At 39.2% G+C, this 14,507-nt stretch overlaps 2 protein-coding genes across 2 annotated transcripts in view; one reads left to right on the forward strand and one right to left on the reverse strand.

The window, feature by feature from the left end:
- Window positions 1-5,912, forward strand: part of FAM149B1 (family with sequence similarity 149 member B1) — an 86,903-nt gene extending 80,991 nt beyond the window's left edge. Inside the window, exons 10-14 of the mRNA XM_047072949.1 lie at window positions 150-374; window positions 1,649-1,772; window positions 2,019-2,144; window positions 4,665-4,740; window positions 5,839-5,912. Of these exons, the coding sequence (XP_046928905.1) occupies window positions 150-374; window positions 1,649-1,772; window positions 2,019-2,144; window positions 4,665-4,740; window positions 5,839-5,912 (625 nt within the window). The remainder of the gene's footprint in view (window positions 1-149; window positions 375-1,648; window positions 1,773-2,018; window positions 2,145-4,664; window positions 4,741-5,838) is intronic.
- Window positions 5,913-6,886: 974 nt separating this feature from the next.
- Window positions 6,887-14,042, reverse strand: DNAJC9 (DnaJ heat shock protein family (Hsp40) member C9). The gene is made up of 5 exons (XM_047072951.1): window positions 11,917-14,042; window positions 11,606-11,746; window positions 10,819-11,073; window positions 8,781-8,867; window positions 6,887-8,405 (listed from the first exon to the last, which is right to left on the reverse strand). The coding sequence occupies exons 1-5, from the start codon at window positions 12,094-12,096 to the stop codon at window positions 8,286-8,288; spliced, it is 783 nt and encodes a 260-aa protein (XP_046928907.1). The 5' UTR covers window positions 12,097-14,042; the 3' UTR covers window positions 6,887-8,285.
- Between the last annotated feature and the right edge of the window lie 465 nt (window positions 14,043-14,507).

Here is a 14,507-nt window from a genome sequence, read left to right on the forward strand (position 1 = left end):
CATGCCTGAACTAGATTATGTAGTTTGTATAAACTAGATTACTTTGCCTTTTTCTCCCTTGAATGTATTTTACACTCTAAGCTTTTGAGTCCTGTTTCTCTACACATAGCAATTCTGATTTCATTGTGGGTTTCTGATTTGGCCACTAGAGATCTTGATGACAAGCTACTTATGAGACCTGGATCCAGTACCATCCTTTCAACCCGAAACTGGCCAAATCGAGCCCTGGAGCTTAGTACATCAGCTCTGTCATACACAGTGCAGTCCGCCAGGAGACGCAATCCCCCACCACGTACACTTCATCCCATCAGCACAAGCCATTCATGCGCTGGAACGCCAAGGCCTGTGGAAGAAATCCTCAGAGGATCCCGAGTGTAGGTTTCAAAGCAGAATTTTTGGAAACTGTGATAAAATTAATGAAGAATTTTATGAACAGAATGAATGCTTAGAAATTAATCATTACATATTCTCATGATTGTTTAAATTCAATATAGAAAAGGTGTGGTTACATTTGAATATAATACGGCTATTGGATCTTTCTGTTAGTCTAGCTTAAGATTTATATTTCTACAAATGAAATGGCTAGAATACTTCAGTGACACTTATCTAAGGAATAAAACATATGTATCTTATTAAACATCTTCCTTAGTGGGTGTATGTTCAGTGAAATTCATCCCAAAATAATAGATCCTCTGAATATTTTTCTGTACCATTGGGATCTGCTTATTCTACTGACAATGATAACATTTTAACCTCAGATAAGTACTTGCCTACATACCAGGAAAAATAAACCTCAGCACTTCTTAGGAAATAACACTAAACATATTCTCTTCCCTTTTCCTACCCTTACTTCACTTTGAGCCTCATAATGCAAAAAATATTTAGAAGCCAATTTTTTAAATAAAATTCTCTCATTAGTTGTTGATTCATAAAACATATTAGGATGTTTGATTCTAAGACTATGATCAAGGGTATGAGGTAATATGGCTATAACTGTGTTTTGAATTCAGCTTCTAAATTAAGCATATGTCACTATGCTTCTCTCCCAACATGTCATTCGTGGACTTTGATTTTTCAATTTCTTGTTTTAATTTGTCCCCATAGATTCAGTAAGAGATGTCTATACCGACCACAAATCTTTCATGACACCAGGGTTCTTCTCACCTGGTGAGAACTATTTTATTATGTTGATGTTGATACTGATACAGCTATAGATTAAATTTATTGAGGATGAGTGTGGATAAGGGAGGACTACTGTTATTAGTGAAAAGGACAATCAAAAGGCCCAGAACTGTGGAGAATTCCATCAGATATGAAATTACAAATCCACAACAGGTTAACACCATGCAGTGTTAACACCAGACAGGGAAAATTTCACAAAGAGCTCAACTTATGCTGTGTGCCCAGGATAAAGTTTCAACAAAAATCAGAAAATACTATGAAAAATACTATGAAAATACTATGAAAAAAACCAAACTCTGATTTTCCAAAATCCTTTCACTGAGATTTTACGTAAAAACATAAACAGCTTAAAGCATCTGTGCATGACATTAACTCATCTCCTTCATTTCTTTCGTTCTAATTAGTTCTCTTGTATTGTTGTAACTTTATGCTTTCCTATCTTGGTGTTTGCTGGTGGGATCTGCAGTCCAGGAGCGGCGGACTCACTCTCCTCTCCCTCACCAATGCCCCTGAGTCGAAACAATCTCCTGCCACCTATTGGCACAGCTGAAGTGGAACACTTAAGCACTGTGGGGTCACAAAGGCAAACGGTAGGTCTTTCTCCTATTGCCTTTTCCATGTGCTTATGAGACCTCACGGCCAGCAACTGTGCAAGATCCATGTTCTGGTCTTGATTTATACTGCATTTTGTCAAAAGTACAAACTGAATCCTAATTTATGACAATGGAATTGGAGCTGCTTGGCCTGCAGTTATCATACCTACCTGGGGTGATGTAGGCCATGTACAGGTCTCACTACAAATTAACTGTTTCTTGTAATTTTTGTCTCCTCTGCAGAAAACCCATGGTGACTCCAATCGAGCTCGAAGTGCAGTAGTGGATGAGCCTAACCATCAGCAGCCCCAGGAGAGGCTCCTTTTACCTGACTTTTTCTCCAGGCCCAACACTACTCAGTCATTTTTGGTAAAGCGACATACTTCTATGGTCTTGACAGTTGGGGAAAGAAAATTAAAAAAACTAGTCTGGCAGACTTAAGATTTCATGTAGTAGCTTAATCAACTCCAAGAATAAAAGCTGAGGTTCTTAATAAAAATAGCATTAGTAGTACATTTTTTTGAAATTCTAACTGGTCTCTGCCACTTATTCAACTCATAAAAAGAATAAGTTAAAATGCCTTATACATGAGTCACAAATTCTAAACAATTTAAATTGTTAAATATTAAATATTTCTGAGAATAAACAAACAAAAAAAAATGTTAAACTCCAGTGCATATCAGATCAGCATAACTCATTCTCTAACACTGCCCTTACAGAGTTACACCAAAACTGGTATCAGATTATGATGTGGACTGATGGATAGGTAACTCACCTAAAAAAAATAGAAGTCAACTCTTTGATGTTTGAGATGCTTACATTACCATTTAATGTGCATTTACTAGCCTTTTAAGCAAATAATAGAAAAACTGAGTTGGGAGTGGAGGCCATGCACTGACCTTGCCCAACTGTAGGCCAGGAGCTCAGCCCCACCTGATCTTTGTGGCAAGAGGGCTTGAAGAGCCTCGGGAAGTGAATGGGGCCACACTCAGTGCCCAGGAGCCAGGGGCCTCACATCTTATACCAGTTTTCAGGACGGTGCTATTTGAAGCCCACTTATTCCAACTCATAAGCTTTGAACTAGATCAGCCTAAAGCAATATACAATCCTCCACTGAAAGAGTGGTGAGAACAATAAATTACTGGGATGTTGTATTAGTTTCCTAGGGCTACCGTAACAAATTGCCATAGACTGGGTGGCTTAAAACAACAGAAATTTATTCTATCAGTTCCAGAGCCTAGAAGTCCAAAATCAAGGTGTCAGCAGAACAATGCTCCCACTACAGGATCTATGGATGAGGATCTTCTCACCTCTTCTTGGCTTCTGGTGGATTGCAGCAGTCCCTGGCCGTCCTTGCCTTGCAGCTGCATCACTCCAGTTTCTGCCTATGCCTTCACACAGCCTTCCTCCCTGTGTCTGTGTCCAGATTTCCGTCTTATGAAGATACCAATCATTGAATTTATGGCTGACCCTAGTCCAATATGACCTCACCTTATCTTGATGACATCTGCAGAAATTCTATCTCCAAATAGTCATAGCCACAGGTTCCAGGTGGACATAAATTTTGGCAGCAGCTGTAGGAGGGGACACTTCAACTCAACAGACCTTAGGAGACTTTATTTAGGGGGAGATTCACCAAAACATGACCTAAAGGGAAATGTGAGCATTTCTGATTCTTACTCAATGTGAACTCTAGAAAAGTTTGAGAACCTCTATTAAATCTGTCCTCTCATAATTTGATTCAGGGCACTTGTTAAAGCAGTGTTCCATGATTATATTCTACAGCTAGATTCTCTATAAAACATTTATATATAATTTTCAGTTTCTTCTTTTTCTGATGTTTATAACAATAAAAGTAAGAATTTCTTACCTTAGCTGTGTCTTTCCCAGTTTGCTGTCATGCAAAGGGAGATCAGCTAGTTGCTCGATGTAACTGAGAGCATTATAACTGAGTCCCTGGCTTGGCACTTCCAGACTAGCACTCTGCTCCTACAGGTGAACAAACTATTTTTATGGACCATTTAGCTCACCACAAAAGTTAGTCTGCTTTTGTAAATAAAGTTATTACAGGAGAGCTACCGTACTCATTCACTTATGTACTGTCTATGACTGCTTTCCCACTCTAACAGCAGAGTTGAGCAGTTTCTAGCAGTACGTACCACAAAGCCTAAAATATCTACTTTCTGGCCCGCCAGAAAGGAAGTTTGGTGACCCCAGTAAAAAAAAATGGGGATTCACCAAAAAAAGGTTCCTGAAATGTCTTAATTCCAGTGCTCTGACAGGGAACTGAGAGGGATGTTTTTTATTCCAGAAGCACCAGCAGGATGGCATTGATAGGTTTTTTTGGGGTTTTTTTGATATTTACATTTCAGTGTTTTAATCATATCTTAAAATTTTTAAATTATCAGAGGTGATTTTGAAATGTTTGAACTTCATACTGAGAGTCACATTTCAAGTATGGAGGTAAAGTCATGGGTGTTTTAATGTTGCTGAAAAGGCTCTGTTGTTTTAAACTTTAGTCAGCAGGCTCTAAATTAGATAAAATTCCCTTAACAGCCATTATAAATACTGAGAAATATTAAACCATATGGATTACTTATAAGTGCTAAAATTATCTTAAAGGCATATTAATAAAATTTTAGAACTTAAGAAATTTTTAAAAGAAGAACTTAAAAATTCTTACAAGTTAACAAATGGCTTTGTAGGTCCCCGGCTTGGGATTCTTTACTTGAAATACAAGAGTGCACTCAACCAACCTGTCCCTCAGCTGGCAGACAATGCCATTTACATTGCTGTCTGATTTCAAGGTATTCCTTTGTAAACCTACTAACATACATCCTTTGGGGGAAGTCCCATTGTAAGAAGTGTCTCATCTTTTCTGTTTTGCAGCCAGATACACAATATCATTCGTGTGTTGCTGAGTATCCTCATCAGGCCCGACCTGGTAGGGGATCTGCAGTGACAGGTGGGACCATTGCTCTTATTTTACTATGTGGCTATGTTAAGACCCTGCCTTTGTCTGTTTCCTATGTTTATTTTCCCTTCCTCCAGATTTTATTATATTTTGTTTTCCTACATCTGTAAATCATCTCAAATTCCTTTGGAAATGGCATATAATAAAGATCGAGGAGACCTCTATTGCCCAGAGCCAAGTTCCAGATTCGTTTTCTCATATGTAAATTAACTTCTCACCACTCTGGCAAAATAGACAGTACTTTCTTTTCTTCAATCTAAAAAACTTAAGTGAAATAAGTCATTTTTATAACATTCAAACACTGCATGGGTTTTATTATGTAGATCCATATTTCTGTAGAATAAACTTGCTATGGTCAGTTAACTTGCTAGGCCAAGGTAAGAAAAGAAATTTAAAAATGACAAGACATGCAGAGTCTTAGTCTATCCCATTAACTTTTATTTCTAAGTCATATTCTATAGACTGTATTTTCATAGGAAAGAAGAAATTTTAAGGATATCTTAACTTAAAAGTTATCTTCCTATAACGGTCTTCTCACCACCATCAGGGTCATTCTCATTATGTTGTAGGTGAAATATGGAGTATTAAGCAGTTGAAATGTTTCCTGTTAATAAGATTAAAAAATAATCTGCCTCAAATTATCTGTCATCCAAGTAAATTCTCTTGTTCAGTTCCTATTTGCATTTTTTGGCAGTCTCTGAATGCTTTCAGTGGATTCTTTTCTTGGATTAGTAGTCCTCAAAGAGACACAGTGCTGCCTCTGAGCTATAGTTACTCCATTTAGCCATGTTGATGGCCAGTTATAACATTTAGGTAAGTGAAACAGACATATTAGTCTGTTTTACTTGGTGGGTTCTTCTCTAGAACTAGGTTTCATATCTTAATACAGACTTGTAGGTTTTACATGATAAAATAATGTAAATGTGGTTCTTACTGCCTTGGTAAATATATACTTTATTACTTAGTACCAGTCTCCAAATTTCAGTCCAACTGATAATTGGAGCAAAAAAGCCCTTAGATATAAATTTGAGATTACCAAATCTAAAATGTCTACTAATGTTACTTTATGATGTCATCTTTGTCTGACAGGTCCTCAGTTACATGGGTCTACAAAATCTCAAAACAGAGGTGGACCAGTCTCTAGAACCAAGCAGGGACCATAGGGCAAATAGAAGAACCTGCTTCAGGCTGCAGGGAACACGTGAGAGAATTTCATGAATCAGTGTCCAGTCATCTTGTGATGCGAAGCTTGTATACAAAAGAACTTAAAACCATCTTCATGAAGTGTTAATCTGGTGTAACTGACTGAGGAAAAAAAAAAAAAGAATATCCGCCAAAGATTACATGGGTACTGTTTTTCCAGTTACCATCTTCTTTCAGCATTAAGTTAACCTACTCCACTAGACAGAATTTGTATCCAAAAATGTAACAAATTAATAATTATCCCCAAATCACTGCTCATGTTGTCTGTTAATGATGATCAGTTCAATTATAGGATTCTATAAGAGTCTATGAAGACTATACATACACAAAAAGCAGCAAATGATTGTTTGATAACATGAAGCTATATCACTGGCTTCAGAACACTTCCACTTGTATGAATTTCTGGAGAGTTGTACTCATTTTTAAGGCATTTTTAGGAGACAGTTCTGTCAAAACTCTGAGCTACTCATCAAACAGATGTCAGTCCTAAAGCTTTCTCTTTAGATGTCCAATCTTCTAGGCAAAGAGGTATGGAAGGGGTGAGTAATAAAGACATAAATGTTGAACACTGGTTTAAAGTAACTTATGTAATAAGTCATAATGTATATATATTTTCAGACAGGACAGCTCAACCTCATAATGCCTGCTTGATATCAGATTATGCTTTTCTTAAAGGACTTTAGTGGTTATATATATATTTTTTTAACTATTAAATTCACCTTATCCGATTTTCTTCTTAAGTTCTAAGTCAACTTGAAAATTTATAGAATCTGCTGGTAAGCCAGCAATGCCTTAAAATTTCAGAAACTCTGGTAATTGGTCTAGTATAAACATATCCTAAGAGCAGAAGTAGAGAACTTCAACATTCTTCTGATTTCACCATGGACTTTTTTTTGGAGAACATTCATAAATGCAGCATAATGCAGGTTTTAACTATGGCTTAAATTTATTTTATTTAAATTTCATTGAACTTTAATTTTGATGACCCTATAAGTTTTAAATCTTGTTAATCTTCAGAGTGGATAAATTCAGGTGACCATAAATAGGGGTATCTTTTTTATTATATCAAGGTGTACTAATGCTATCATATAAAGAAGACAGATGCTTTGAACAACCTGCCTTAAATTATATTTTCAACACAAATTAAAGAGTATTTTTTAACCTGTGTGTAATCACAAACTGAAAGCCTCAGTTATCATACATAAAGCTCAGTAACAGAAGGGCTGTGTTATGCATATGGTATTGGATACGTAAGTCTACAAATCAGACATATTAAGTTTAACAATTGCTAAAAAATTTCCATATATTCCAATGACTATATACCGATCTGACTAAATTAAGTAAAAACCTGTACTTTTCTCACAAATCAATACCATGAGTGCATGGTAACAAACCACGGGATCAAGATGGTCTGCCTTTCAAATGTAGAGAGTCAGAAGACACCTCTGAGGAAGTCACTTAGCCCAATTCCCTCACCCTTTTATAGATGAGGAAACAAACGACCTAAGAACACTCAACAGTACAGGTAGGACAACTTCTGTTTATGATACTTAAACCAGACTACCTACTATAAATAAACTGACTAGGATTATTTTTCTTCTCTCTTCTCTAAGCACCTTCCATAGTTTCTCTAGATCACAGATTTTTAAATGATCACATAGATCATTTAAAAGGCCCCACAACTGAATAGTCCTTTTTAACCTGTTTATTTCATCAGGTATTAAGTCTTACAAAGATGCCTGAGGTAATCTGAACATGTTTCTCCTACACTTCAAGCAGAGTACAAAAGCTGGCTGAGTAAAACAAAAAGGAAAGGGGATCTATTCAAGAATATTAAGCCTGAAAGTGAACTCGCAAATATGTGAAAGACAGATGTCCAGCAAGTGTTTTGAAGGCTTTCTAGCCAGGTAGAGTTACTGTTCTAATAAACACACACATCACTTCGAATACTCTGCAGCTGTGTACACACTCTTGTGTGCCAAAATGACAACTGCTAAAGGCTATATGGGACAGACCCACATTCCAGATAAGAGTTTCTTGCACAGAAGACCCATAGAAGCAAGTGCTGCCAGGAATACACCACTCACCCCCATTCCCTCAAAAATCACCACTAAACTCCTTCATACAGGACCTCAAAGAACGTCAGGGGATTTTTAGGGTTCCTAAAATCAGGTTGAGAGATTCTGCGTGGTTTACAGAATTGATCTGAATAATCTAGGCTGGAAGGACAATTTTTCTCAAGGGCGGGGTTGACTTTTGTCTTCAAATCTTGACTGTACCTTGCCTGTAAGGGCACCAATTAACACTTAAAGACTTTTGAAGAGAAAATTCCATTATTTCTTTTCTTTCTTGAGAGGCGTTTTTTTCCCTCCTCGTTTAGAAGGTTTGCAGTACTTTGCTTCCATCTGAGCCAGAAAATTGTCCATTTCCTTTTGCCGATCCTTTTGTCTGCTCTGTTTAAGAAGTTAAAACACAAGCTTTCAAAACACAAGGCTATCCAGAGACAAAAGTACTCAGTGGTTGCCAAGGGCTGGTGGAAGGGAGAATGGGTGAATGACTGCTAATGAGCAAGGGATTTCTTTTTAAGGTGATGAGAATGTTCTGGAATTAGTGCTGACAGTTATACAACTTGATGAATATACTAAAAGCCACTGCATTGTGCACTTTAAAAAAATGAAAACATGCATGGTATGCAAATTATGCAAATTATGTCTTAAAAGAAAACAAAATACCCACAACATCATATATACGCTATAATGAAAATATTAGCAGAAGGAATCAGAACACAAAAGTGGTGACAACCTTTAAAGACAACCTGTCAAGTTTACCTGAATGACTGCTTTCAAATTATCTACTCCTTCATCAAGGCCCAACTCCTTCCTGCTCATTTCTGCTTCTTTAGCCTCTTCCTGAGCCTAAAACAGAAACTCACATGAGACTCCATGGAAACTTAGCATATACTAAAAACATACCCTCTTTCCCAACACCAGATCTATTAATAACCTTTCATTTTGAGGATTATACAGGTTAAAAGAACACAATTACATAAATATGTCATTCATTAAAAGACAACACTGCTGACAGCATGCAGTAGATCCCCTGATTCCAATAAGCATTTCTGAGTTTCCCTCATTTCTACTAGCTAGGGGTAGCAAGTAGTTTGGTATTCATAAGCCACATGGTGGTAAGAATGAAAACAAAACACTAGAAGTAGGAAAGGTCATTTAACCAAGGATGCCCTCAAAAATGTTGTCAAGATACAGGCATCTCAGATTCCTCTCCTCTGGAAACCCACTTTTTACATGTGACTTGTGGCAGCCTTGAGAGTAACCCTGGCTTAAAATTCCCAAGTAGTCAGAACAAATACTAACAAACTCAGTTTTAACCTTTCTTTACCTGATTTCAAAGCCACCTTCTTCTGCCAAATTTTCCTAGGGCACTGATTCCAAAATACAACAAGAATACCTTGAGAAAGGTTAATGAGTTTGTCCTTTATTTCAGGGCAACAACTAACACTATAATAGGTCCCAAACCCCGGCAAATTTTCTAAATAACAATGAACACCATTAATACTGGGAATGATGATACATTAGGATTTTGTTATTCCAATAAAAAGAGTTTCCATGCTCTACTTTCAGTCCTTGTATTCTATTTCTGTCTTTTAATACTGTGTACCCACTCCCCAGGTTTGGTGGAGTCTCTCTCAAAACTATACCATCCCCCATCCCCCAATTCTAGGGAAGTTTCTCAAGCTAATATCCTATTACTGGATACAGCTGTGCTCAGTTTCACCAGAGAAAATTATTACCAACTTAAACGGTCAACTTGAGCCCAAACAGATATAGCCTATGAGCCCAAATGATTAATACTGTTACTTTTTAAAGTAGGCTCCATGCCAAACATGAGGCTTAAACTCATGACCCTGAGATTAAGAGTAGCATGCTCTACTGACTGAGCAAGCCAGGCACCCCCAAAATGATAACCTTGATACACATTCCACCTTGCTCAACAAATATGTACACACACACACACACACACACACACACACACACACACACACACACGAGCTCACCCCTGGTATGTATCTTGTATCAAAGTTGCAGACCTACTTCCACCTCCAAATCTTACACTGTCTACTTTCCACAGAGCTCCCATTAGGAAATCCAGGTTGAGGCAATGGTTACTACCCCAGAAGACCAGACACACAGATGTTTGCTACCTTGAATCCACGCCCTCCCAGAATCTCAGCTGTTCCTAAATTACTTTCCCCTGCCATCAACCCTCCCTCTACCAATGCCACAGTATAGTAAGGTACAGAGGCCACAATCCTGGGTTCACCACAAGAGTGTTTCTCTCAAAGTGTGTTTGGGAATACAGTTGCATCAAAATAAACTGAGTCATTTGTATAGAAATATATATTCTAGGCCTAACTCAAGAACCAGTCTGGGCAAGGGCAAAAGAAAATCTGTATTAACAAAACACAGTGCCGCCCCCCCCCCCCCGCAAAAGTTTCTGTCATCCTCTCCCCATCCCTTAACCGAGTGAGAACCACCGTCTAACCTATGTATCTGAACTCCATTAATTTATCTCTTGAGGAATAAAGAATATTTGTGTTAAGATGATATTAGTTTAAAAAAAAAGATATTAAACCATACACATAGTAAAATCCTGTTGACCACAACATACTAGGGAAAAAAAGTTTCTCTTGATGAGCTGGCATGCTCATTTCATTAGACAACCACTATTTAATAAGTTAACCCTGATTCGCATTTCATTAATCTTCTATATATTTGTTATTGTAAATACTCTCATATTCTCTTCGGAAGCAATCAGGATATAAATAATAAATTGCATTCAAAATCTTACCCTCCTTTTTCTTGCATTCATCTTTTGCTTCGATTCTTTGACAAAGGCATTATAGGATGGGATCTCTCCAGCATCAATGGCTTGCTGAATAATGTTCCTTATCCTGGGTTCCTCTGTGTACTGCACACACAGCACAGACTCCATGATCTGATCCATATCACCCTTGAAATCCAAATAGGCCTGTTTAATATCTGCCAGCTCTTCTTCAGAACCTTTGTATGTCTTTTCAAAAGCTTGAATGTCTTCGAGAGATATCTGAACAGAGACATATGCTTTAGCTTTAACTGACAGTTTTATTTTAAATAAGTAAAAAGCATACTAGTAAAACTAGATTTAGGTGTTGAAATATTTCCCCCCAAGTACAACAGTTGCTTGAGTTGAAATTGTTGCAAGGAACCACATTTTCTATGCCAAAGCTTTTCCAGAGTTCTCCCTGCTCCAACCTTCACAACTACTAAATTACAGACCAGGAAATTTAAATGAAGTCTCCCGGGAAAACTCGAGACTTACATGTGGATATGTACAATGAAGCACTATCTCGTAAAATATTAAAATACCTTTTTCACTACAATCGCTCCACATCAACAGTAAAGTAAAGGCTCATTTAAATAGATTTATTCTTTGTATCTCCAGAGAAATGCTTGCTTGTATGTGTGTATATATCTGTATTTTGAGATGAAACAAATTCCTCATTCCTACACAACACAAAATGCAATGCCTTAAAGGCATTCAAAAAACGTTTGTCGAATGAATGAACAGTCACAGAGAAATCTCCAGAGTCCTCTACCTTTTTAAAAAGTAATCTCCAATACGTCTCCCAGTCCCGATCTTGGTTGAGCACATCAGAATCTTCGTCCACTGTTCCCTGCTCATTGTACAGTGCTCTCTGCTCTTTGTCGCTCAGAACAGAATAGACTTTCCCGAGGATCTGTGGGGAAAGAGCATCCAAAAGTCACCCTTTGCATTCCTCACTGAAACCGCGCTTGAGAACTAAACATTAGAAAAAGCCAGACCCGGCTGGGCGCACTCCGCTGGGGCGGGGCCAGTCGGCCAAAAGACCAAGAGAAACCCAGGCCAGTGGAGCCGGGACTCACGTACCTGGAAACGGCGGGTGGCGTCTTCTTTGTCGTCCTCGCCGACCCGGTCCGGGTGCACCTGCAGAGACACCTTGTGGTAGCCGCGCCGGACCTCGCTGTCCGAGGCCTCGCGCCGCACGCCCAGCACTCGATAAAGGTCGGCAGTACCGAACACTTCCTCGCACAGCTCCAGCAGCCCCATGGCCAGTAAGGGCAGGGAGCGAGCTGCAAACTCCGCAAAAACTGCCGGTTCCGGCCACACTGCCTAGCGCTCCGAACTGCCTCCTTTTCCCGCGCAAAAATACCCAGGGCGACTGCGTCACAAGAAGCGCCGGAGGGGCGTGGCCAGGACGCCGCACTTTACGGCGGCTGCAACACGGGGGCGTGGCCAGTCTAGAGGGAGCTGCTGTGGGAACCTCCTTCCGCGTGGTTAGCCTTTACCGCCCAGTGCCAGGATGCCCTCCTCCCCTTACTCAGGAGATCTGGCGCCTATCTTCTCCCCAGTGTCCCAACGCATAAGCTTATTTAATACATGACAGGTCCATACTACTCGAATCTATATATTGCTGTTTTGTTTGCCTTTTTAACGTAAAAAACTGCATTAGCATTGACGTTTGGCAATTTGACATGGTTCAACGATCCAGACAGGAGTACACAGAACGCGCAGACCCAATAATTTTGCAACCTACAGGCTGGGACTGCTGGGTAAGGGCTTTCCCTCGATTCCTGGAAGAAAAAAAACCCTAAACCAAAAGCACAAAATACCGGTCTTTTAACTCTAACGTTTATTACAGAATCATTCCCATTTACCTTTCACTTTGGTGAAGGTAACGTGATCCAAACCCTCATCTTAGTAAAAATAAAGATGCTGAAGAAAAAGTTTTTTTTTTTTTTTTTTAATGCTTTCTAAAGTACAAAGCTGGGTTTGAGCAGCTTGAATTTGAATGCAATCAACTAGAAGATGGTGAGAAACTGTGTCAGGAGATCCAAAGCAAGGCTAGAGCTTGAGATAACCTTGGAAATCAGGGACAGGATGAGCTCACATAGGAAGTGTGTGTATACAGATCTTAGGCAAAGGATAAACCAAAGCACAAAGTGAATACTTGAGTTGGCAGAAACTCAGTAGCTCAAAATAATACCTTAGCTTAACTCATTTCCCAGCAGTTCCCCTTGCTGGTCAATACTTTTCAGAATCATTCTCCTCTGATCTACAATTATAGTTTACCCAAAGATCTTGAACTCTCCAAAGTGGATTATTATCTTTAACTTCCAGAGTTCCCATGGTTTTCATAGCATTTCTCATTCCCAGATTCCAGATCAAATCCAGGTAGTCAGTTCTTCTTGGCCTGCTCTGCCTTCAAAGTTCCCTCAAAGCAAGGGAGGCCAACCAGTGACACCCCTGGGACAGACTTGATGATGCCATAGCGAGATCGCTGGTAACTGTTCTCAGAATACAAAACCCAGAGAGTAAAATAAATTGGTACATTGATAGCCCTTTAGTATCTCCTCTATAAATCTCCCCACCCTGGTTTCATGCCAGAATTTGAAATCTGTACTATCCAGGATGTGCACTAAAATTCTCCAATCTGTGCCCGTGGTTGTCCTGCAAAATGGTGGACCAGATAATGTGACATCTTGGGATTTGGGCACAGCCCATCATTTATTTATATTGCCAAATTCATCATACCTAAACCTCATCCTATCATTGGCTTTTTCAGTGGACTTTTGAAAAGCTCCTCATCTTTGCTCATCTCACACCCACCCTGCCCCAGACACTCTAATATGCTGTAAAGGGCTCTCCAGGTATGCATAGTGGGCTCTGAATCCTAGCTCTGCCCAAATGAAAATAGGTGGCCTTGGTCAAGTTTCCACCTCTCAACCTCAGCCTCCCATCAATAAAACAGAGACAATCCTACTCACTTTCATGATACCTAATAATCCTCACAAATAACCCTACTTGTAAAGAGCTGAGAATGTACATAGGTACTTTTCAATATTACCTTTCTTCCATTTTCTTATTCTTAAAATAGGCTCTTATAGCCTAAAAGCTCATTAAAAACTCTACCTTTGTAGGGCGGCTGGGTGGCTCAGTCGGTTAAGCGTCCGACTTCGGCTCAGGTCATGATCTCATAGTTCTTGAGTTCGAGCCCCGCGTCCGGCTGTGTGCTGAGAGCTCGGAGCCTGGAGCCTGCTTCGGATTCTGTGTCTTCCTCTCTCTCTCTGCCCCTCCCCAACTCATGCTCTATCTCTCTCAACAATAAACACTAAAAAATTTTTAAAAATCTGCCTTTGTAAATTTGAGATTATGTGTCAAACAAGACAATATAAGTTTATAATTACAAAAAAATAATAATAAGCAAAGTAACTGTGTCTTTGAGCTAGTGGGATGACCATAAGTGATTAAGGAAGGAATTACTCTGATGGACCATGGACAGGCTGGCTGGGGGCTGTCAAACAGGGGTCTTGGAAGGCAACAGATTGTAAAGTTGCCCAAGAGATCCAGGGCCCAACCCAAAGTCCAACACACCCCATAGTCACGGTCTTTCTCCCAGATGAAGGCTGAGAAATCGAATTAGTACCTAGACCCAGCTTTATGTCAGAAAGAACAAATCT

Source organism: Lynx rufus, unplaced genomic scaffold (genome assembly GCF_022079265.1).
Source record: "Lynx rufus isolate CCGP_SWC_20201006 ecotype Redwood Valley unplaced genomic scaffold, mLynRuf1.p SCAF_11, whole genome shotgun sequence".
Classification (NCBI taxonomy): domain Eukaryota; kingdom Metazoa; phylum Chordata; class Mammalia; order Carnivora; family Felidae; genus Lynx; species Lynx rufus.

Coding starts and splice junctions, on each gene's coding strand:
- DNAJC9 (XM_047072951.1), bottom strand. CDS start 12,096: ATGGGGCTGCTGGAGCTGTGCGAGGAAGTGTTCGGTACTGCCGACCTT. Junction 11,747..11,916: donor ACGCCACCCGCCGTTTCCAG/GTACGTGAGTCC, acceptor CTTTCCCCACAG/ATCCTCGGGAAAGTCTATTC. Junction 8,868..10,818: donor TGAATGCAAGAAAAAGGAGG/GTAAGATTTTGA, acceptor TTTCTGTTTTAG/GCTCAGGAAGAGGCTAAAGA.